Source organism: Pituophis catenifer, unplaced genomic scaffold, assembly GCF_029215685.1.
Source record: "Pituophis catenifer annectens isolate HBS135680 unplaced genomic scaffold, rPitCat1.0.hap2 SCAF_3, whole genome shotgun sequence".
Classification (NCBI taxonomy): Eukaryota; Metazoa; Chordata; class Lepidosauria; order Squamata; family Colubridae; genus Pituophis; species Pituophis catenifer.
In genome coordinates this window covers 38,032,703-38,057,176 of record NW_027256883.1, presented here as the reverse complement: position 1 = coordinate 38,057,176, position 24,474 = coordinate 38,032,703, and the positions used below count along the sequence as shown (strand labels likewise).

Below are 24,474 nucleotides of genomic sequence, written 5' to 3'. Positions count from 1 at the left end.
ATTTAAACATAGTTGTCACTTCCCAAATTAAATGAGATATATAGCTTTACTGCATAGTTAACATAGTCCATAGTTAACAAACTGTGTTTTAATAGATGGGCGGATTCTAACTAGGCAAATAACTCTGCAGGCTACTTGTAACCAATAAAACCAGCGTGAGATTAAAGCTGTGAAACTCAGTGCCATGCAAGTTTAGCTGGAGAGAAGTTCCACAGAAGTTTAGTAGACCTATCTTCCAGGACTGTAGTCTTTCCATGCAATTCTTTGCATTTTTAGCCAGAAGAAACTATCCAATTCACTAAGCCTTATTTTTGTGTAGATGTACACAAAGTTGCAATTGTGTACAAAATAACCTATGCATCTTTTGGTTGTTGTTGTACCCACTTGATTCAACCATAAAATTAATTTCTGGCTGCATTCTTAATTTTCTATCATTGTTGTGTTTGGAATAAAATCTCTTGGTTTCAGAAACTCATGTTGAAAAATAGGGAAACATCATGTTAGCTAAAGCAGTAATTATACAAGTATCATAGATGGTTTTATATAAAGTACAATGAATAATACTGTCTTTAAAAGTGTCTATCTGATTTTTACTGTTGTGTGTTATCCTGTTGTAGAACCTGTTTCCTCTAATTTCATTGATGGCAACTCTAGCCCCCATGTTACTCAAGTGTTTAGCATACTGTGGACACATTATTCTTAATTAACAGCACGCCGTGCAGCCAGCAACTTAATAATTAAGAGGCCTGAAATGACCATTAGTCTTTTTGAGAGGAAAAAAACTGATACTCATTTCTGTTAATTATGTCTTTTAATCTTATTTCTCTTGAGACATTAACTTCCTCTGGATAAAATCAGTATCAGTAAATCATGTGCCATTTTATGTTTATATATTTGTTTCAAAAATGCTGTTGAGAAAAAAAATGTAAAACAATATATTTCCCTCTAAAATGGAGAGATTTTTCTCAAGTTATTATGAATATAAGTTGTAATATTTATTGATTTCAAAAGACAGTAGTAGATAGCATGACATGAGGCTTTACTGTTTGAATATCACAACAAAAATTGATTTATTACAATCTGAACATCTAACGTAACATAACCCATTAAAAATGTATACACTGATACATGATTCTGCTTTTCGCTGACTAATAAGACAAAGAAAAGGCAAGGAATTGAATATATGTGTAATGGAGAGATTTACATTGCCCGACTTTTATCTTTAAAATCAATTAATGAGACAATTCCCTAAAGTGAACACAAGCACAACTTTGCAAAGGACTGGTTGTAAGCCTGCGAGATCACATTGTGATCAGCTGCTTCTGGCATCCAGTGCCAATATCCTAAGTATATATGGGCTTGATTTTTAAACATAAAATCATAGGCTACATGCCTGTCCCAATAAATAAGGGATAAATAAGTAAATAAGCAAGCACGCAAGCAGACGTACCTCAGATTATTGCTCAGGTTATACTTCTAAATCAGTAACTTTCCAGTCTTCAAATCAAGACAGTCATACTTCTTTGCACCCCTTAATGGGATTCAGCAATTAATTCCTTAAATGTCAAAAATAAATGAGATGAAAGATGAAACTGGGAAATAACTTTCAAACTTTGCAGCAATGCATCATGGAAGGAAAGGATGAGCTAACCTGTTCATGCCATAGCAACGGAATGAGTCAGAAACTGGGGCGGAGCTACTGTGTTTATGGAATGGTCCAACACCAACCGTTGCCTATATTGCAGCACACATTTAAGAGCCAGGTGGCTTGCCACATTGTACCACTGATCATCTAAATTCCACCAGTCGTGGCATAAGAACTAAAATATGAGATATGGAGCCCTTTCAGAGTTTCCTTAACCGATAATAAACATTTCTTCTTGGATGTCCTTTTTTTCACATTAGAGTTCTTGAAAATGCATTGATAAGATGGCTGAGCAAAGACAGAGAAATTTATCTACATCAGGAGAAGCTCTCTATGAACTCCTGGGTCTTGAAAAAGGGGCATCCCATGAAGAAATCAAGAAAAGTTACAGGTATTTATGAAAATCTAATGTACTTGATAAGTACCAAGAGGTTTACCTACCCATTCACATTTGTTTATATCTATTCAAAAAAAAATATCAATACCTTCTTTCACCGCAACTATTTTCAGAGGTATTTTCAGATTATTTGAGGGTTGATGCTCAAGGGCTGAATGTGAATTGACTGCTTTCAGGACTGGACATGCTTAAATGTTTCATTTTAAGATAATTGGTTACAATAGTGTCAGTTATGTTTCAAAACAAAACAAAAACAAAATGGCTATTGATGCTATGATAACTCACCTTTGTTATGAAAACGGTATTGCAAATGAAAACATAAACCTTATAAAGTTACAGGAAGAACCCTTTTAAAATTGATAAATCATAAGAGTTAAAAATAGCTCTGCTTTATTTCCTAGACTTTTACATTATTCAAAATTTTTAATTCAAATATGTTTATTACTTTAAAGATTGTGAAAAATCTTAATGTAAACACTGAATTTGCCACTATTATGAGAAGACCGGAGATAAAAGTTGTGCAAATTTAATCCAAACAGTGCATATAATATGGCCATTATATAAATAAATACATATCTAAGAATGAATTTTAACAATTCCTAATTAAAAAACATTTAATAGTTAACATGAAATTGTATTAATAATATAAACACCTCATTATATGAAGTTTAGGTTAATTCTACAAGAGATTAAAATATATTTTCATCTTAAGCATTTCCTAAATTATTTATATTGACCTCAATAAATACATCAAGGTATCATCTTCTTAGAATTTGAATATTATAATGTGTAGGAGGTAAATTAATTATACCAATATTTTGTTTATTAAATAATAACCCAAGAATATGGGATTCAAACCATTTAAAAATTTAAACTTTTAAATGGTTTGAACCTAAAAATATTTTGCAGCAAAAATAAATAAATATATAGAAAGCACTGGGAAGGATTTTAAAAAACCAAGAATTCTTGACTACCAGTTCTTCATGTTCAGAATGACTAGATGTAACATACATATAACATAAAATCACAGGACACCAGCCAAAAGCAAGTCCACTTTAAAAGCATGGTACCAAAATATTTTCTTTTCACTGCTCTCAGTGAATCAAAGTGGGATATTGGGTAGTTTACAGTGCAAGATAATGTGGCAACCAGACCATTGGCTTAGTCCGATTCATCAAATATATCACCACAATATGCCTAAATGTGTTTAAAAAAAAAAAACCAACCTAGATGCAGGTACTGTATTTTAGGAAGGGTGTTGATAAAATGTAGCATATCCTGAGGACAGCAAACTAGGAGATAAAGATCAGGAAGAGGGGAAAAAAACATGAAATGCATAGAGCTGCTCCAGGATGCAGATGTTTAAATAGAGACTGAATAAATTATGTTAGGGATACTGTAGCAATGGGTTTCTCCACTGGATGAAATTATCTCCAGGTTGCTTCTAACCCTTACTCTCCATGATTCTGTGTGCAAGTAATCCATTCCCTCAAGTCACTACATAGGCGACTTCTGGTTGAACATCCGGTGCCTTCAGAAGCAAGATCCGCGACCTCCCTTCCCTTTGGAGGGAAACGATAGGATTTAGAGCAGAAAGTTTTCAAATTAAACAGTGGAGAAAAACAGGGCAAGGAGAAAAAATTAAATTATGGATTCAGAATATAAACTTCAAAGTAGATGGAATAAAAGATTTAAGAGGAAAACAGGGGAGGCAAGTAAAAAAAAAAGGTAGGATTAAAGGATGGGATGTGGATAAGAGATAATGGTTAAGGGGAGAAAAAGAGTTATAGATATGTCATGATTATATGTTAATAATTGTATTAATATTAGAATGATATAGGCTGGACAATTAGTTGGTATTTAATATAAATAAATATTAGGATAAACATTACCACAAATAGATATGAAACTAGAAAATTATGAATAAGAATTCATTATTCATTGGAAATGAGAGGTTGAATGATGGTATTATTAAAAGTGTATAAAATATGACTATTGTGTAGGTAATGGGAAAGTAGATATATTTATGTGTATTAATAAACTTTAAAATATACAGAGAGGAAGAGTTAAATATTGGGAATATGAATAACAAAACAGAGTATCATGTCCTTGAATATAAAAATGTGGAGGGGGAAAAATATTAGTGGAAGTTTAGAATGGAAGGGTGTAAAGCAGTGTATCACAAAGTCAACTACGTTAAGAAAAGAAACATGAAAAATAAACACAAAGAATGAAAATGGCAGTAAACTTGAAATGTTAGGATATAAGAAACTGGTATTCAGACAGTATGCTGTTTGATCAATGAAATGATAGAAATTATTAAAAGAATAATATTGTAGTTGCATATATATATACCCATATTTTTTGGAGTATAAGATGCACCCTTTTCCCCCCTAAAAGGGGGTGAAAATTTAGGTGTGTCTTATACAACGAATGTAGCCCCGCCCACCCACTGGCCCCCACCCTTTGCCCTCTGCCTCCCAGCAGTATACCTCCTTGCAGCAAGCAGCAAGAAGAAACAGCTCCTTTCAGCTTCAGCACAGCCTAAATAGCACAAATTGATTGGATTGGCCTCCCCACACTCAGCTTTTTGCGCGGGTCTCTGCTGCTTGCTGCAAGGAGGTAAATTGCTGGGAGCAGATTTTTTTTTCTTGTGCTAATCAAGCTATGCTGAAAACGAAAATGAAAGTAAAGCAGGCTATTTGCTGTTTGCTGCAACGAGGCAAAATTGCTGGGAGGCAGAAGCAGAGGCAGATTTCTTTTTCTTGTTTTCCTCACCAAAAAAGCTAGATGCATCTTATAGTCGGGAGCATCTTATACTCCAAAAAATACGGCATATGATTAGAATGATGATGTGTGTAAATTTATTAACATGAAGATTAATCAATATTATGATGATATTATAATAATAATAATTATTATTATCAATAACACATGTTTAAGTGCTAAGTCTGTTTCTTTTATTTCTGAATGTAACTTTAAGAAGTATAGTTATAGATGAAAGAGATACTAATTGGAAAATACATCATATCCTGTAGGTATTGGGAATATTATATACAACAAGGAAAAGAGAGAGGGAAATGGAGTGGAGTGGAAGGGAGTAGGAGAGGAGGGGAGAAAGAGTAAGGGTAGAGAGGGGAAAGGAGAGAGAGAAGTGGAGGGGAGGAGAAGAGAGGAAAGGGAAGGAGAGGGAAGCAGAGAAGAAGAGAGAGGGGAAATAGAAGAGGGCAGAGGAGAAGGAGTAGGAGAGAGGGAAGTAGAGGGAAAAAGAGGAGAAGGAAGGAGGGAAGTAGAGAGAAAGAGAGGGGGAAGAGAAGAGAGGGAGGAAAAAGAAGAGGAAAAGAGATGGATTGTTGTTGTAAAATTGGGTGAAATATGGTGTACAGGAGAAAAGAAAACAGACGGGCAATTTTGTATTTTTTCTACTTGAGGGTTATACTATCGAAATTATAACATAAGATAATACAGTGGACGTTATTGCATACTTGTTAATATTTATATGAAAATAAAATTTTTGCGTAAAAGATAGGGTAAACAATATGGAATGAGGAAAATGGAATGTAATAATTATGAATATGTTTATCTGTATTGAAATGTATGATACTCAAACACCACACCATCCACATAATGATATGTATAAATTAAAAAAAAATAAAAACTTATGGGGAAAAAAACGTCACTACACAGGCTTCTTGGCATAAAACACAACCTGGTGCCATTTATTAATAATACAACCTCTATAACAGTGGTGAAATCCAAATTTTTTTACTACCAGTTCTGTGGGCGTGGCTTGGTGGGTGTGGTGTGGCTTGGTCGGCGTGGCTTGGTGGGCATAGCAGGGGAAGGAAACTGCAAAATCTCCATTCCCACCCCACTCCAGAGGAAAGAAACTGCAAAATCTCCATTCCCACCCCACTCACGGGAGAAGGATATTGCAAAATCTCCATTCCCACCCCACTCTGGGGCCAGCCAGAGGTGTTATTAGCCGGTTCTCCAAACTACTCAAAATTTCCGCTGCTGGTTCTCCGAACTGCTCAAAATTTCCGCTACCAGTTCTCCAGAACCTGTCAGAACCTGCTGGATTTCACTCCTGCTCTATAACCCTTTGCTGCATTAAAACAGCTTATACTTTTATCTGTCCAAAAATGAAATCTTATGGCATCTTCAGGGTTTTTCATTGCTTTGTCTGGGGATTAACAGAGTTCTCTTTCTTCTGGAGCAGTTTCTGAATATTTAGAACTGCAATAATGGCTACTGGTTTTCCTTGCTGGCTACCAATCAGATGTATCCTTGAAACTGGTGACCATATCTGAATGCTCAATGTTGTTTTTCCATGTGGAAGAGAAGAAAAAGTTTCTCTAATCCCATAAGGGGAGAGTTGTCATGGAAGAATGCAAAGTGAACTGAATTTCATTTTGCCCTGTACATGAATAGCGATCATTTACATAACAATCTATGGCAAAACTGACAGTGGTGTTTTATCCATCTATATTAGCAATTATGGTAAAAACAAAGGCTGCTTCTGAATAAAGTGGAAATATCAAAGGGATTCACACTTAATGGAATTGTTGTAAATACTTGCAAGGCAAAATGATGAGTCAGACTCTTGGATTTCATCTAAATGATCCTTTAACTTATGTTAATTTGCTTCATGAATCTAAAAACCTGCTGCTGAAGTAAGCACTTGACAATGCAGTATAATAATCATAGAATACCTGACTTCAAATTTCCTATTGTTATTAGTTAGCTCGGTGCTTGCCAGAACATAACCATCTATGTTTTAAATGTCATAAACGTGGTACCGCTACATGATGCTTCTTTTTCATTTTGATATCATTTTATCTGCAAAAGAGTTAACATGTTTTCCAATTAAGACTTGACCTGCTTTGAGTCAGAGAACAGTGCTAGGGCACATTGACCCACACAGGATGCACAAAGGAAACAACTAATTTGCATAAATGTCGGGTGAAATGCTTCCGGTTCGGACTGGATCACCTGATCCGGTAGTGATGGCAGCGGGTGGTTCGGAGAACCGGTAGCAAAAATCCTTGCCCCCCCCATGCCCAGCTGAGCCGCACGATCATCAGAGGCTTTTTTTTTTTACTTTTAAAAGCATTTCAGTCAAAGAGGTTGTAGAAAAAATGCTTTTAAAAGGCTCTGACGATCCCAGCTGAGTTGCCTGATCATCAGAGGCTTTTAAAGGCATTTTTTACAACCTCTTCGGCTGAAGAGGTTGTAGAAAAATGCTTTTAAAAGGCTCTGACAATCCCAGCTGAGTTGCCTGATCGTCAGAGCCTTTGGTAGAAAAAATGCTTTTAAAAGGCTCTGATGATCCCAGCTGAGTTGTCTGATTGTCAAAGGCTTTTTTTTTCTTTTAAAAGCAACAAAAATAAAGCTTTTAAAAGAAAACAAAAGCCTCTGATGATCAGGCAACTCAGCTGGGATCATCAGAGCCTTTTAAAAGCATTTTTTTACAATCTCTTCAACCGAAAAGAAAAAATGCTTTTAAAAGGAAAAATAAAAAGTTGGGCACGCCCACCCGGTCACATCAGTTGCCTGATTGTCAAAGGCTTTTTTTTTCTTTTAAAAGCAACAAAAATAAAGCTTTTAAAAGAAAACAAAAGCCTCTGATGATCAGGCAACTCAGCTGGGATCATCAGAGCCTTTTAAAAGCATTTTTTTACAATCTCTTCGACCGAAAAGAAAAAATGCTTTTAAAAGGAAAAATAAAAAGTTGGGCACGCCCACCCGGTCACATCAAAAAAAAAAAACCCCACCAAGCCATGCCCACAGAACTGGTAGTAACAATTTTTACATTTCACCACTGATAAATGTCCTGAATCCCACATACTACTTTTCTATTCCCTACTTCATCCCAGTAGCACAAGTAACTTGGGTGAACAACTTTCAATCCTAGGGCCCTGTGCCAACTCTGAAACTCTTTTTCATGAGCCCGGGATCCCATCCATCTGCTTTGCAGAGTATAGTTTCCTTTTATTTTGAGATGGGGCCATGAACAATCTGAAGTGTAGATCTAAAAGCCGAACTTTAAAAATAATCCAGTCCCCCACATCTCTACCTACACTGCTCCTGTAGAAAATCCTGGTCCTTTTGAATGCAAGATACAGTTCCATACACTTTGAATGACTGTTTTGCCTTCATTGCTCAGAAAACCATTAAATGCCATTTTTTCCCCTGATTATCTAATGGTTGCCCACCACTATATAAAACTAATCAAGAAGTGATCCGGAAACCTGTAGATTCATAAACTAATGACAATGTATTTTTACAATGACTATAATAATGATTTATCACTATTGTTGTATGTACACTGAGAGCGTATGCACCAGAGACAAATTCCTTGTGTGTCTAAATACAGTACATTTGGCCAATACAGAATTATTATTATTTACTTTATTCATTAAATGTGAAACTCAGTCAACTGAACATTCAAAAATGTATCACAAATACCATTGACTGGTGCTAATGGTTGATACGGGTTGCTTCCAGCGTCCTAAGTATCAACCAAGTACCTTCTTAAAATGTACGATGTTCCAAGTAGCACAGTTTTTTGCAGTTCCGCTGGTATTATTGCAGGAGCTGCAATTTGTTGATGTGTGTTATAAAATTCTTAGACATAGTACCAAGTGCCCCAATGACAATGGGTATCACTATTACATGTTTCATCCATAGCCGTGTAGTTTCGATGGCCACGTTGTGATATTTCATGATTTTTTCCAGTTCTTTTTCTTCGACTCTGGCATCTCCTGCTACCGCGATGTCAATAAATTGTACATTATTATTATTATTATTATTATTATTATTATTATTATTATTATCATTATCATCATCATCATCATCATCATCATCATCCTTCTCCCCCTCCTCCTCTTCCTCCTCCTCCTCCTTCTTCAAATTTTCAAATTCTGGATTTCCATTCCTGATGTATTTAACAATTTGGAAGGAGCCCAATAGGGATGATTATGTCCCTTCAGAAATGGACTAGTGAAATAGCATCATCATTGATTTCAAAAACTTTCCAGAGTAATTCTTCTACATAACTAATACCTAGTGCACTTACTCTGAGTGCTTTTTTCATGCCTCTCCTCCCCAACTCAATAAATGGATGGATCCTGATGGATCCTGATAGGTTCCAGACGGAGCTTGGGCCAATTCCTGAAGATCTGGCACACGACTCGGCCGAGGACCTGGTAGCTGCCTGGGATCGGGCAGCTGGTGGGGCCTTGGATCGAGTCGTGCCTTTGCGGCCTCTGACCCGGTGTCGATCCCTCGCGGCTCCTTGGTTCACCGAGGAGCTGAGGGAGATGAAACGCCGGAAAAGACGCCTAGAGAGTGGTTGGAGGGCCAGTCTCGCTGAATCTGACCGAACACTGGTAAGGTCGCATATTAAGACCTACCTAGTGGCGATAAAGACGGCAAAGTTTAACTACTTTTCCGCCTCTATTGCGTCATCAGGGAATCGTCCGGCCGCCCTGTTCAGGGTAACCCGCTCCCTGCTCCATCCGGGAGCGCGGGAGGATCCCTTGGAAGGCAGGGCGGAGGATTTCGGACAATACCTGTATGACAAAATCACTCAGATCCGGGGGGATTTGGACTCTGACTGGGTAGATCAGGGCAGGGTGACGAGGAATAGTCTTGAGAATGTTACCTGGGAGGAGTTTGATGCTGTGACTCCGGATGATGTGGACAGGATTTTGGGGAGACTTAGTGCGGCCACATGTTTACTGGATCCGTGTCCCTCCTGGTTGGTACTGGCCTCCCGGGAGGTTACACGAGGCTGGCTCCAGGGTGTTATCAACGCTTCGTTGAGTGAGGGTCACTTCCCCGCCGCTTTGAAAGAAGCGGTGGTGAGGCCTCTCCTCAAGAAGCCGTCCCTGGATCCGGCAATATTGGCCAACTATCGTCCTGTCTCCAACCTTCGCTTCCTGGCGAAGGTTGTTGAGAGTGTGGTCGCGTGACAGTTTCCACAATTCTTGGAGGAAACATCCTATCTAGATCCGTTCCAGTCGGGTTTCAGGCCTGGACACAGCACGGAAACGGCATTGGTCGCGTTGGTTGATGATCTCTGGAGGGCTCGGGACAGGGGTTGTTCCTCTGTTCTGGTCCTGTTAGACCTCTCAGCGGCTTTTGATACCATCGACCATGGTATCATGCTGCACCGGCTGGAAGAGTTGGGGATGGGGGGCACCGTATTACGGTGGTTCTCCTCCTTTCTCTCCAACCGGTCGCAGTTCGTGTTGGCAGGTGGGCAGAGGTCGACCTCAAGGCCTCTTATATGTGGAGTGCCTCAGGGGTCGGTCCTCTCGCCCCTCCTGTTCAACATTTATGTGAAGCCGCTGGGCGAGATCATCCGTGGCTTTGGGGTGAGATACCACCAGTACGCTGATGACACCCAGCTGTACATCTCCACCCCAGGCCACCCCAACGATGCCCTTGAAGTGATGTCCCAGTGCCTGGAGGCTGTGCGGATCTGGATGGGGAGGAACAGGCTCAGGCTCAACCCTTCCAAGACTGAGTGGCTGTGGCTCCCGGCATCCCGATATAGTCAGTTGACTCCATCACTGACTATTGGGGGCGAGTCGTTGGCCCCCACAGAGAGGGCTCGCAATCTGGGAGTCCTCCTGGATAGGCAGCTGTCCTTGGAGGAACATCTGACGGCTGTAACCAGGGGGACCTTTTGTCAGGTTCGCCTGATCCGCCAGTTGGGGCCCTTTCTTGATCGGGATTCCCTGTGCACAGTCACTCATGCCCTCGTCACCTCTCGCCTTGACTACTGCAACGCTCTCTACATGGGGCTCCCCTTGAGGAGCACCCGGAGGCTCCAACTGGTCCAGAATGCAGCAGCGCGGGTAGTGACGGGAGCAGCCTGGCGCTCCCATGTAACACCGCTCCTGCGCGAGCTGCACTGGCTCCCAGTGGTCTTCCGGGTGCGCTTCAAGGTGTTGGTTATCACCTTTAAAGCGCTCCATGGCATAGGGCCTAGCTATCTTCGAGACCACCTGCTGCCACCGACAATCTCCCATCGACCCGTGCGCTCCCACAGAGAGGGCCTCCTCGGGGTGCCATCAGCCAAACAGTGCAGGCTGGTGACCCCCAGGGGGAGGGCCTTCTCTGTGGGGGCACCTACCCTCTGGAATCAATTGCCTCCAGAGATAAGGAGTATCCAAGACCTCGGTGCCTTCCGCCGTGCCCTTAAAACCTTCCTTTTCCAGCAAGCCGGGCTGGCCTAATTTTTTTTAAGTGTTTTTAAGTGTTTTGTTTATTGTTTTTAATTAATGGGGCCAAATTTATATATGTATATTTTAACTGTATTTTAATATTTGTACTTGATGTTTTTACTTGGCTGTTCACCGCCCTGAGTCCTCAGGGAGAAGGGCGGTATACAAATTCAAAATAAAATAAAAATAAATAAAATAAAATCCTTTTGTAGCCTTCCTGTTTTATCCCTTAACTTTCTCTCTGTTTTCTATGAGTTCCAAGTTCTGTTAAGCATTCTATCTAGATCAGTACCATGTGGTTTTTAAAAAATTTTGTGTAACAATAATAATATCTAGTCTACAAATGAACACACTTAAGCTATTTAAGTCTTCTGAGCAACAGTAAGTGTCAGTAATTAAACTATCTTGGTCACCTTTGTTAACTGTGGACATATTTACATCCTCATCCTCATCCTCCTCATCATCATCATCATCATCATTTTAGCCATTGTCTATCCACTACAGGATGAAGGCCTCTTCTGCATGTTTCCAACCAATATGATCCTTAGCTTTCTTTTGCCAATTGGGCCCGGAATATTTGCTGATGTCATCAAGCCATCTTGTTTTAGGTCTCTTTTGTGGATGCTTTTTATCAAATGGGATCCATTCTATGACTGCCTTGGTCCACCTGCCATCAGTTCTTCTTGCTATGTGACCAACCCATTTACATTTCCATTCTTTTGCTCTCTTCGTGATATCGTATACAAAATATTTGTAATGTCATTAATATAAAAATTAAAACTTACAAAAATAACACAATTAGAGTCATATAACATGTCAAAATTTCCCTGCTCAAGTTCTGAATACACAGATAGTCAGGGATACTTGAAATAGCATTTCTACAAAACAATTAGCCACATTCAGTCATGACATTGAAAAAGCAATCATTATTGCAATACATTTTAAAACTGCAAGATCCAATCTGGATCTTAAAATACATTTTAAAACTATTTGTATGTGAAGAACTGTTTCAATTCCTGCTGATCTTCCAAGAATGCTTTGATTTTTTTTTTTTACAAGTTGTCCATATTTTGATAATATACAGAAAGAACAAATCTGGTGCTTTTTCAAATGTAACTGATTTAATACATTTACTTTATTTTCAAACTTCTGAATATCTAATTTCTGTTTAACATAATATCAAACTCTGAACATGGTTTTTATGGATTTTAAACACATTTTTTATGGATTTATTTATACAATGCTATCATGTAAAGACAGTTAATTATGATGCTCCCACTATATCCGGCCTCATATATTATGCTAGGCTATAATGCCATTTGTTTGAGTTTGACTTTATAAATTATGTGGTTTCCCTTCCCCCCCCACCGCAAAAAAAACACCCCTTCCTAATCTAAAATATAATTTAAACAAACCATGGCTTGGTACAATGTGTGAATCTAGTCAGTGAACTGGGAATAAAGATCTCTCTCTGTGTGTATGTGTGTAGAATGTGTTTCTCTACTGTGTTGGGTTTTTGTTGGTCTGAAATTTGTTATTTAAGAATTTTTTTGGCAAGATAAAATTTACTATTCTTTTCTTTACCATGTTAGTATCTTACTTGTTTTGTTGTGTAGTAGGCAATTTCTCCAAGTTTGTTACTAAGGCAAAAACTCTGAATAAAATCTATGGCCCTATTCAGAAATGGACTAGAGAATTAGTGAAATAGTGGTGTAAATGCCATATTTTCTATAAGGGGGAGAGTTATAAGAATTTTAACATCAAAATTACTTTATTTGCATAACTAATTTTCTATGCCGTTGAAAGTTCTGAAAGGCTGTAGGAACAAGTTGTTACACCCATGCCTTCAGCTTGTTTTGGTCTGCAACAGAATCTTCAAAATATCTGTTATAATGGTTGAAAGATACATTGTTAGGTTCAGACAAAATAAGAGAGCAAATTATTATGTTTAGAGATGAAATATGTCAATTTTGTTTTCCATAAGGAATAAAATTTCAGAACAGAATTTGGTTTTATTAATATCATATTTTTTAAAATGTAAATATTTCCTTCTCCAACCTTGGATTATCTTTATAATACCAAATGGAATTTTGGAATAAAAGAATGGAATGGGCTTGTGATTTGATCAAGACCCACTAAAAATAAATGACAGTATGGACATTAGAAATTTAAAAAAAATTAAAATGAGCAAAAATGTCAGCTAGAATACTGAACAATTATTTCATGTACAAAGTAGCACCATGAAGGTATTTTTTTCCTCTGTTTACAAGGGATCTAAATCTAACATTAGGTGGTTTATACATTCTTCTCAAAGAAGACATTGTCTTGTTTCTAATGTTATCTTCATCTCTTTTTTTGTCCTTCACCTTTTCTATCAAAGGAAATTGGCCCTGAAATATCATCCTGATAAGAACCCAGATAACCCAGAGGCTGCAGAAAAATTTAAAGAAATTAACAATGCTCATGCAATATTAACAGATGTGTCCAAAAGAAATATATATGACCAATATGGATCATTAGGGCTGTACATCGCTGAACAGTTTGGTGAAGAAAATGTCAATACATATTTCATGCTTTCTAGTTGGTGGGCAAAAGTAAGTATTTAACTGCAAACCTGGTAGACCAGAGACTGAAACACACAATCATTGGTTTGTTATCATCTGTTTTAGCCTTTCTGTTACAGCTTTCACAGAATTTGCACTTAAGCATTGCAGAGTTCTAGATCAGTTAATCTAGGAAAGGTTTTAGTCTCAGAAATTTTAATGACATGGCTGTTCTATCTCCATACTTCTGGTAAAGTGCTTATTAAATGATATATCCCTGTCTCTTATTTGCTAATTAAATATTCTGCATACACGTTTAATTGCTTGAAGACATTAATTATATCTGAAGCTAAAGCTCTAGGTTAATTTTGACTTTCTTCTCAGAAATGACTAAATGAAAATGACTCATTTTTCAAAGAGAAAAATCTTCTTGGCGTGACAACCAGATAATCAGTTATTAAAGTACAAACCTATCCCTATTTTGGGATATAATTATATATATATATATGGCGTAGTGTATGCGTAAGCAGTTGTAATACGTAACATGATTTATCATTATGGTACACGTTAAATATCTTGTAAAAGGGCTGGAAAAAGGAAGTAGAAGATTTGAGGAGGCCTTTCTGGAACAAAACATAATGGATTGACCCAAGAAAAATGGATCTTGCAATTCGGATGACATTGAAAATCTTACTCATCTTGTTTGTTATGTAATTGTAAAGATTTGGCATTTATACCTATCACACACATTAGCATTTCCATCACAGTATGACCAAACATATTAGGCCTCAGGCATCCCAAAAGTGCCAGATTTCACACCTTATGTGTTATTCTCACTGCTATTTCTAGTTATAAGAGCCTTTGGATAAGACAATATTATTAATTTAGCTAGAACATAGACACTCAAGGTTTGCCATTTTGAATAGGGGTGAGTTTATAAAATATTATATTTTTATATTTCATTTCTATGATCAAACTTTATAGTATGGCTCTCCTGGGTGTGACTTGCAGCACTTGCACATTCATTTCTGAGCCCTACAAAAAAAATTACTCAACTGTCTTCACTTCTGCAGATGTTGAGATGCTAAGAACAGGCAGAAAATGACTAATCATCACTCCCTGCAGGAGAGTGCAAAAAAGGTCATTCAACTAATACTTGCCCTCTCTCCCCCCAAGCATCACAACACCTGAAATAACAAACTCCCACTCCACACACAAAGGAAGGTTGGGGTTTTTAGTTCTTTCCGTCCAGCTTTCTGGTATGTATTGGGTGCATTTGAAATATGTAAAAACAAAAACAGTGATTAAAACAGTAATTGCTATGGGAGAATTAAAATTAAAATTAAAGTTCCTCATTCATGATTTGAACATGAAGTTCTAGGGAGAGAGAATACCAATTCTTGCTTGTGTACATGCATTCCTGCTACACAATACTCTTCTGCCTGAGCTGCTTGACTCTGCAGTTGGGCTGAAAGAGAATTCATCAGGCCCTGCCTTCACTTGATCCTGAGTTGGAAGTGGCTTGAGAATTCATGGCCAGTACTGGACAATTTCTGTTCAATCTCCAGTCTTCCGTTTTGGGAGAAGGTTCTTGAAAAGGTGGCAGGTTTACAACTCCAAAGAAGCTGGAAGCAACTGATATTTGGACCCACTGCAGTTAAGCTTCAGGCCAAAATATATACTGACACTGATTGTGTTTGTGCTTGTGGATAACCTCTGGCAGTCTCAGAATAGGGATGGTGTTGGTGTATCCACCCTGTTCCTTCTTGATCTTTCAATTTCAATATAATTGATTATTATATTCTTTTGGACCAGGTGAGACAGTAGGGAGAAGTGGGTACAGTTGGTGGGTCTTCTTCCTACATTGCTGGTTCCAGTCAAAATTTGGGGGGGGGGAATCTAGCCATATGCCATTGATTTATTCCTCTTTAATATTTACATGAAACCATTGGCCAAGGTCATTCATTAGCAAAAGATTAAGTACATCAGTACTCAGCATACATCTCTGTCCTTGGATGCCCAAGTGATATCACTGAGGTACTTTCCCAATGCCTCTAAGCCATGCAGGTATTGATGGGGAAGAGCCAGCTCTGGCTCAATGCTGGCAAAACCTTAAGTAGCTGTAAGTCCCCCATATTAGTGATAAATGGTATTATGTTCCTCCCACAAGCTGTGCAAAATTTGGGGGTCCTCCTGGATGTGTGGCTCCTACTTCAACAGGTGGCAATTGTGACAGGGAAAACTTTTGCACAATTACATCTTATTTATTTATTTATTTATTTATTTATTTATTTATTTATTTATTAAATTTTTATTTATTTATTAAATTTTTATACCGCCCCCTCTCCCGAAGGACTCGGGGCGGTGAACAGCCAAAATTAAGAACACACAATACAAATATTAAAATACTTTAAAACGAAATTAAATTTATCTTTGGCTTCCCCAATTTAAAACCCCTTACCCATAAAATTGCCCAATTAAAAGATTTTTAACCCAGCCCGGCTTGCTGAAATAAAAAAGTCTTCAGGGCCCGGCGGAAGGTCCGGAGGTCCGGGAGCAGTCATATCCCTGGAGGTAGCTCATTCCAGAGGGCGGGTGCCCCCACAGAGAAGGCTCTTCCCCGGGGAGTCACCAGCCGACATTGCCTGACAGACGGCACCCTCAGGAGGCCCTCTCTGTGGGAGCGTATTGGCCGATGGGAGGTTATCGGAGGCAGAAGGTGGTCTCGTAAATAACCGGGCCCTAAGCCATGGAGTGCTTTGAAGATGAGAACCAATACCTTGAAGCGCACCCGGAAGACCACTGGAAGCCAATGCAGCTCGCGCAGGAGAGGTGTCACGTGGGAGCGCCATGTCGCCCCATAAGTACCTGCGCGGCCGCATTCTGCACCAGTTGGAGCCTCCGAGTGCTCCTCAAGGAGAGCCCCATGTAGAGAGCGTTGCAGTAGTCCAGGCGGGAAGTAACGAGGGCATGAGTGACCGTGCATAAGGAGTCCCTATCCAGAAAGGGGCACAACTGGCGTATCAGGCGAACCTGATAGAAAGCCCCCCTGGCCACGGCCGTCATATGCTCTTCTAAAGACAGCTGTGTATCCAGGAGGACACACAAGTTACGCGCCCTCTCCGTGGGGGCCAACTTATGCACCAGTTGTAGCAATGTTTAAATTGAGAGGGACTGCTCACAGTATCTCATGCCATAGTCACTTCCCATTATAGACTATGTAAGTACATTTGGAAGTTCCAGTTGTTTTTCAGTGATACATGCGGTATTGGGTGTTGCATGGAACATCACATGGAACTTCACATAATGCCACAGCTATATGAGCTGCATTGGCTCCCAGTAAGCTTCCAAGGGCAATTTAAAGTGCTGGTTGTCATCTTTAAAACCCCATATGGCATGGAGCGAAATTACTTGTTGCGTCTTCCCAATAGTTTTTGTCTGCTTACCAAATCAAGCAGACTGGGAATGCTCTGGGTCACATCAGTAAAGCAGTGTCATTTGGTGGGCTGTAAGAAGCATGCCTTCTCCCTTATGGAACAGCATCTCTCTGAGATTTGGATGGCCTCTACTCTGTTGGCAGTAGAATTACTGTATCTCACTTTGTCTTTACAGCAACTAATACTCAGAAGTAAATTTCCTCTGAACCTGTAAGTTCCACTTAGTTTTTTAAAATGTTACATTTATAGGGTGACCCTTTAATCAAGCACTCCCCCCCCCCTCTCTCTCTCTCTCTCTCTCTCTCACACACACACACACACACACACACACACACACACACACCAGAAGCAAGGTCAAGCAAATCACTGATGTCAAAGCCATTGACTTTCTTTCAGCAACAGGGCAGGTCAATGCCCATATAAGTTTCTTGGGTATCAACATTTCTTTGGTCAACCCTGGAAGACTCCTTAAAAACCTTTGAGGTCAACGCACATATTTTCTAAATCAAACCAGAAAGGAATTTATTTCTCTATTCTGATCTCTCTCAATACGTTTCTTCCTCTTTTCTGCTTCTCTAAGGGTCTGTTCACCCTTTGTGGTCTTTTGACTGGGTGCTACTGTTGTTGCTGCCTCTGCTGCTGTTTCAATTGCTGTTGTGGAAAATGCAAACCCAAGCCCACAGCAGAAGAGCAAGAGTTCTGCATGTCTCCTGAAGATCTGGAAGAGCAAATCAAGACAGACATGGAAAAAGGTACCTGTGATTGTAGAATCATGGATTATACTATTTAACCAAAAAAAGAAAAAAGGAAACCTCTCTTACTTTCTCAAAAGAGTACCCAAAGTCTTTATTCCGGCTGCTCAGTTTTGGGGATCTTAATTTGAGAAAGGACATCCTATACAAAGAAGTGTTAATTGAATTCCTCTCAATCTGCAGTGCAGGTTATTTTAAATGCTCAGAAGGTGGTAATTCGTTAATATCCTGATTTATGTGATTAGTTAATTTCTAGGGTAGAAGTTACAACTGATGGATTATAGAGCACTGAAATGAGAAGAATATTATTTTCAGTGTAAAATGAAGTAGAGTGAAGAAGTATAGCAATGGAAAGCAAGAGTCTGATTTACATAAAAATTTTAGCCATATGTCACCCAGAATCGTGTGATAGCAAGATAGGCAGTAAATACATTTAATAAATAAATAAGGCTTATAAACATATAAGGTATATTATTATTATTATATTATTATAATTTTATTTCTATACCGCCCTTCTCCCGAAGGACTCAGGGCGGTGTACAGCCAATTTAAAAACACAAGACACAACAATAATTAAAAATTAAAATAATTAAATAAATTTGGCCGATTTAAAACCCCAAAAATTTAAAATACCCCAATTTAAAATTATTAAGTCGATAGCCTGGCCTGGCGGAACAACAGGGTCTTCAATGCGCAATGAAACACCCGGAGGTCGGAGATCTTGCGTATTTCCGGGGGCAGTTCATTCCACAGGGCTGGGGCTCCCACAGAGAAGGCCCTCCCCCTTGGTGTCGCCAGCCGACATAACTTGGCTGATGGCACCCTGAGGAGACCCTCTCTGTGGGAGCGGACTGGTCGGTGGGAGGCTATTGGTGGCAGAAGACGGTCTCGAAGGTACCCGGGTCCTATGCCATGGAGCGCTTTAAAGGTGGTAACCAACACCTTGAATCGCACCCGGAAGACCACTGGGAGCCAGTGCAGCTCGCGCAGGAGGGGTGTCACATGGGCACAACGGGTTGCGCCCATAACCACCCGCGCGGCCGCATTCTGGACCAGTTGGAGCCTCCGAGTGCTCTTCAAGGGGAGCCCCATGTAGAGAGCATTACAATAGTCCAGCCGGGAGGTGACAAGGGCATGAGTGACTGTGCGCAAGGCGTCCCGGTCCAGAAAGGGCTGCAACTGGCGGATCAGGCGAACCTGATAAAAGGCCCCCCTGGCCACGGCCGTCATATGCTCTTCTAAAGACAGCCGTGCATCCAGGAGGACACCCAGATTGCGAGCCCTCTCTGTGGGGGGCAAAGATTCACCCCCAATAGTCAGCGATGGCACCTGCTGACTATATCGGGACGCCGGCAGCCACAGCCACTCGGTCTTGGACGGGTTGAGTCTGAGCCTGTTCCTCCCCATCCAGACCCGCACGGCCTCCAGGCAGCGAGACATCACAGCAAGGGCATCGTTGGGGTGGTCTGGGGTGGAAATGTACAGCTGAGTATCATCAGCGTACAGATGACACTTCACCCCAAAACCACGGATGATCTCACCCAGTGGCTTCATGTTTTAATGTGTGACTATTACGTGTATGTTTGTGTTTGTGTGTGTGTTTAAGGGATTTATAGACCATTCAAGTTTGGTACAACTCTGCAGCTCACAAATGCAACATTAAAAAACAGTAATAACAAAGAATTATGTCATCAAGAGAAAGTCTGGAAAAATCAACATTCATTTAATATCACACAGGCATCTATCAACCTCTCTGATGCAGAGCCAAGTCTTATAGGTTCATTTAAATAGGACTAAGTTGGAGCAGGGGTGAAATCCAGCAGGTTCTAACAGGTTCTGGAGAACCCGTAGCGGAAAGTTTGAGTAATTCGGAGAACTGGCAAAAACCACCTTTGGCTGGTCCCAGAGTGGGATGGGAATGGAGATTTTGCAATATACTTCCACTGTCACGCCCACCAAGCCACACCCACAGAAGCGGTAGGGCAAAATTTTGAATTTCACCCCTGAGTTGGAAACAAAATGACCTGTATGAGTGTGTGTGTATATAATATATGCAAAGCCTCTTCCCAAATTTTAGTAGTACTAAATATATGAAATAATAATAATAAAAAAATCTGAATAGCTTCTCACGCAAAGAAATCAGCTATTAAATGATATAAATTAAATGCTTGGTTTCTTACTGCTAGGAAAATAAGAATAGAAAGCCAGATTTGAGGAGAGAATTTAACCTCTAGAAAGGCACCCTAAAAGTTTTCTTCCAGCGTCAAATTTTCCTTCTCTGACTCACTGAGCATAAACAGGACAATGAGCCATTACAGCAATGAGTGGGAGATTTTAACTAGGCAGCAATTCTCAGACTTGTGTTGGGTTTAGATATTATGTTGTTTGAGGCTGTTTGACTACAGGTAGCCCTTGTTTAGTGACCAAATTAGGATCAGCAACTTGGTGTTAAGTGAAGCAGTGCTAAACGGAATTGCATTATGATCTTTTTTCAGTTTTACTTCGGGACACTGTCTCCTCAGTTCCTATTTTTGCTCCACACATTATGTTCCTGGCTATTTAATAACTGGGTTCCATTTTACTGCCTTCTTACTTATAAGTAACTATCAGTTTAAAAATGTGCAGAATAATTTTTATACTACTCAATTTTACTAGCTTCACTGCAAAGGAAACAGGAGATTCAGAATTGTTTCAAATGATAAAGCAGAGCAGAAAACTGATAAATTAATAATGTTTCCTTTATAATGCTAATGTAAGGTTTAGAAGGAAGAGCATTTGGAGGAGAAACATGATAAATAGAACACTACATTTTTTTAAAAAAAATCCTGTTCATAAATAGATTCTGAAATCAGCAATGAATCTTTTTAAAAAGAGTAAAATTTCAGGTACCTGATCTAACCCAACAAACATCAGCAAAACACAAACAGCCCTTTTTAAAAAAAAGTTCAGTCTCTGGTTAGCGCTTACATCAAGTGAACCTCAGGATTTCTGTATTGGTAGTCCTTGACTCACAACCACAATTGAGCCCAACATTTCTGTTGTTAAGCAAGACAGTTGTTAAGTGAGTTGTGGCCCATTTTATGATTACATGACTCCAGGACACTGTAACCATCATAAATATGAAACAGTTGACAAGCCTCCAAATTTTGATCATATGTGACCATGGGGATTCTGCAACAATTATACTTAAGAAATTAAATTAAATAATGGTTGTAAGTCGATAACTTCCTGAACTGTACCACATACTCTAATACATTTGGAACCCTGGAGGGAACACCTATATACAAATCTGTGCTGGGTTGCTACCGGTTCGCCCCGGATTGGGCAAACCAGTGGCGGCGGTGGTGGAAGTCTCCGCCCACCCACCCGGATGTCTCTGCACATGCACAGAAGCAGCGTCTGCGCCCACGAGCAAACCGGTAATGTCTGAAATTGAAACCCACTACTGATGCAAATCTATTCAAATGTCAAGCTATTTAGTTAGGCATGGTGAAAAATGTTGGTGATTTTTATTCTGAAGAATCAATTTTGTCAACTCTTATGAATATATAATAGCCAATATGCTTTGAGGAGGGATGTGTCATTTCAATTGAAAAAACAATTGAAAGAAAATGAATTTTATCCACTGAAAATGTATGATAGCTGAAACAATAATCTTGATTGAAATATTGAACTTTTTGCAGGGCAGTTGAAAATCTGTTCTTTATCATAGAATTATTTCTTGAATGTGCAAACTGTCCACTGACAATATGCATCCATGTTTTATGCATGTATACACTTCTAAAGAATTTTAAATGCCTCACATGGCATCTGAGTTAAAACAAATGAAGCCCAGATGGCAATTTTATTTTATTTCTAAATCTTCCTAACTAGAGCTGAGAAACCTAGGATTTCAAGGAGACTGGCATAACATTTTTGGGGTGATAAAGGCAACAGTTGGTAGGAAAATGAAGTAAAATGGAAATAGCCAGGATTTGGGGGAATGGCAGGGGAATCTGTCACTGTTTTTAAACCACATTAAACGTATTTTGGGGGTCAAAGAACAATTTTCCTGTTTCCCACACAAAACTGGGAATCTGTGCCATTATTCTTTTGACAAAGGAATTCAATAGTTCTAGTTAGACTGGAGCACATCATAAATGCCTATTCCCACTCCTAAATGTCCAAGTTCAAATCCTTCTGAATTCCCAGGAATAGCTTTCTTTTAGATAGGTATACTTTTTACCAGGTGACTCAAACCATAATTGTGAAATTCCTTGTATTTAGTGCTCTCAAATCTTGCCTATTCTGCCTAGTTCTATATTGTTATTTTAAATAACAGTACTTCATCTTCTGTGAAAATAAGCATATAGCCAATTTGGAGGTAGTGCAATTATGTAATGATATTTAGTAGGCTGAAGGATTTTCCTGTACTGTGGAGCATAGGATTTTGAAAGAGGATCAGAATGTGTTAATTGAGTTGGGTAGGAACAAAGAAAGTACAAAAGGAATTAAAGAGAAGTCTATGCTGGAAATGGGAATGGACAGGAAACAGGAAGTGATGGACAGGAAGTGATCTTTCATAGAAAAATAAGAATTCTAGCTCTGAAGCTTTTCACTTCTTAAAACTAGATAAATTTTCACAATAATATGTAGTTAAAGCACTTGTCAATTGAACAGAGAAATGTAAGCATATACTTAGATCTTTTTAGTAAGACTTAAGCATGGCTGATTTAAGGGGAAACTGGATAAAGAGTGATCTTCCCCAACTTGGTGCCCTCCCCAAAATGTGTTAGAAAAAAACCCTGGATAAATATGGTTTACTGAGTACTATACTGAGGGTATAGTCCAATGTATTTGGAAGGCAGTAGTTTGCATGTTATTTAGGAATAGTTGTGTATTGCCAAATAGAAGTAATTTCTTACCACCTATGTTTGTTAATAAGAATGGAAGATGGAGATATTTAATTCTTGATTCTTGCTGTTTTAGATGGGGAAGCTCCAGTTCTGCTTCAGCCAACAAATACAACTGAGAAAACCCAGCTTATTGGTGACAGTCATCGCAGCTATCGCACAGAATCATAAATCAGCAGCTTTTAGAATTTGAAGGAGTATAAACGACAACTTCTGGATTGTAAAGTATTGTTAGAACATGAAAGACATTAGGACACTGTGCCCACCATGTACCATCAAATCGACTTGAGCCCTAAATCTGAGAAGATGCTCTACCATAATATTGTTTCCAAAACTGTGTTGTTGCGTGCATGAATACTATAAACATAGTAGGAACAAACTATTTTTAAAATACATGCACTTCCAATATTGCTAGAAACATATGATATACAACATGCTCTTCTGATAGTATGTAAGAAAGTCCCTAATATTCTGGGTACTTTCATGTGGTCCCTAGTGAATTTAAAATCATTAAAGTTGTTATAGTACTGCTTCTTCTCAAGTCCTAGAAGTGTTGAAAATGACTGACATCCTTACTTTTCTCTGCAGTGTTACAATTATTTTGATCTTAGTGTGCTTCTTCACCTATATAGTTTTTCTTAAAAGCAATACTGCTTTTCTTACTATTTCTTCAGTAGATTGTTTTCCCCGGAGAATACATGTATAAAACAATATGTAATGTTAATAGGTTTGTTTTGTCCATGGAAGATTATTGCACAGTTCTGCTACTATCTTGGAAATGCAGAAAACTCAGAGTTAGGGAATAAATTAATTTGCATTTGGGTATGCTGTAGGTATAAATAATTGAAAAGTTACTGTATCCCTCTTCAGCAACTGAAATGCCCATGACTCTACTTTTGTTCAGTGAATATGTGATTCATTGATACATCAGATTTCAATTTGACATATTCAAGTTTCCTTCACTGCAAAATACACTACAACCAGAAATCTATATTTCAATAGTTTTAAACTTATTTACTTACCATGTATATGTCTAATAATTGAAAACCAATATAATTTGTATACCACATCTGGGCTTCTGATACCATCTTGTAATCTAACTCTTAGAATTATATTTAAAGGTTAAATGATATATATTTTCAGATAAATTTAGGTAGATTTGAACTTTAAAGCAATATTTTGTGCATGCAGTTTGGATTTAACTTTTGCATATCAATTATTATTGTTATGCTTTTACTTAATCAAGGAGAGATTAACAATGGCTCGAAATCAGTCCCCAGTCTTTGGAATGCTATATCTTTTTTTTATCAGAAGGACAGTAAAGCAAACTGTTAACAATATAAATCTGTACAAAAATAGTAAGACCAACTCTAAACATCCTACTCCATGGAAAGTGAATTCAAACAATCTCATTTTATAAAACTTATATTGTGTATACATAGAAACAGTCTTGAGAATGGTTTAACTGAAAGATTTCAAGCAGAGTTCAGTTTTGTAGTAAAGACTATGTTGTAGAAACAGCATGGGATATGAACTGAGTTGTGCTTATGGAAAAGAACAAGTTTTCCA

The 24,474-nt window shown here is 38.7% G+C and overlaps 1 protein-coding gene across 1 annotated transcript; it reads left to right on the top strand.

The window, feature by feature from the left end:
• The first annotated feature begins 1,929 nt into the window (after nucleotides 1-1,929).
• Nucleotides 1,930-23,076, top strand: DNAJC5B (DnaJ heat shock protein family (Hsp40) member C5 beta). The gene is made up of 4 exons (XM_070942247.1): nucleotides 1,930-2,036; nucleotides 13,662-13,875; nucleotides 17,842-18,013; nucleotides 22,982-23,076. Exons 1-4 carry the CDS (start codon nucleotides 1,930-1,932, stop codon nucleotides 23,074-23,076), a joined length of 588 nt encoding a protein of 195 aa, XP_070798348.1.
• Nucleotides 23,077-24,474: the final 1,398 nt, after the last annotated feature.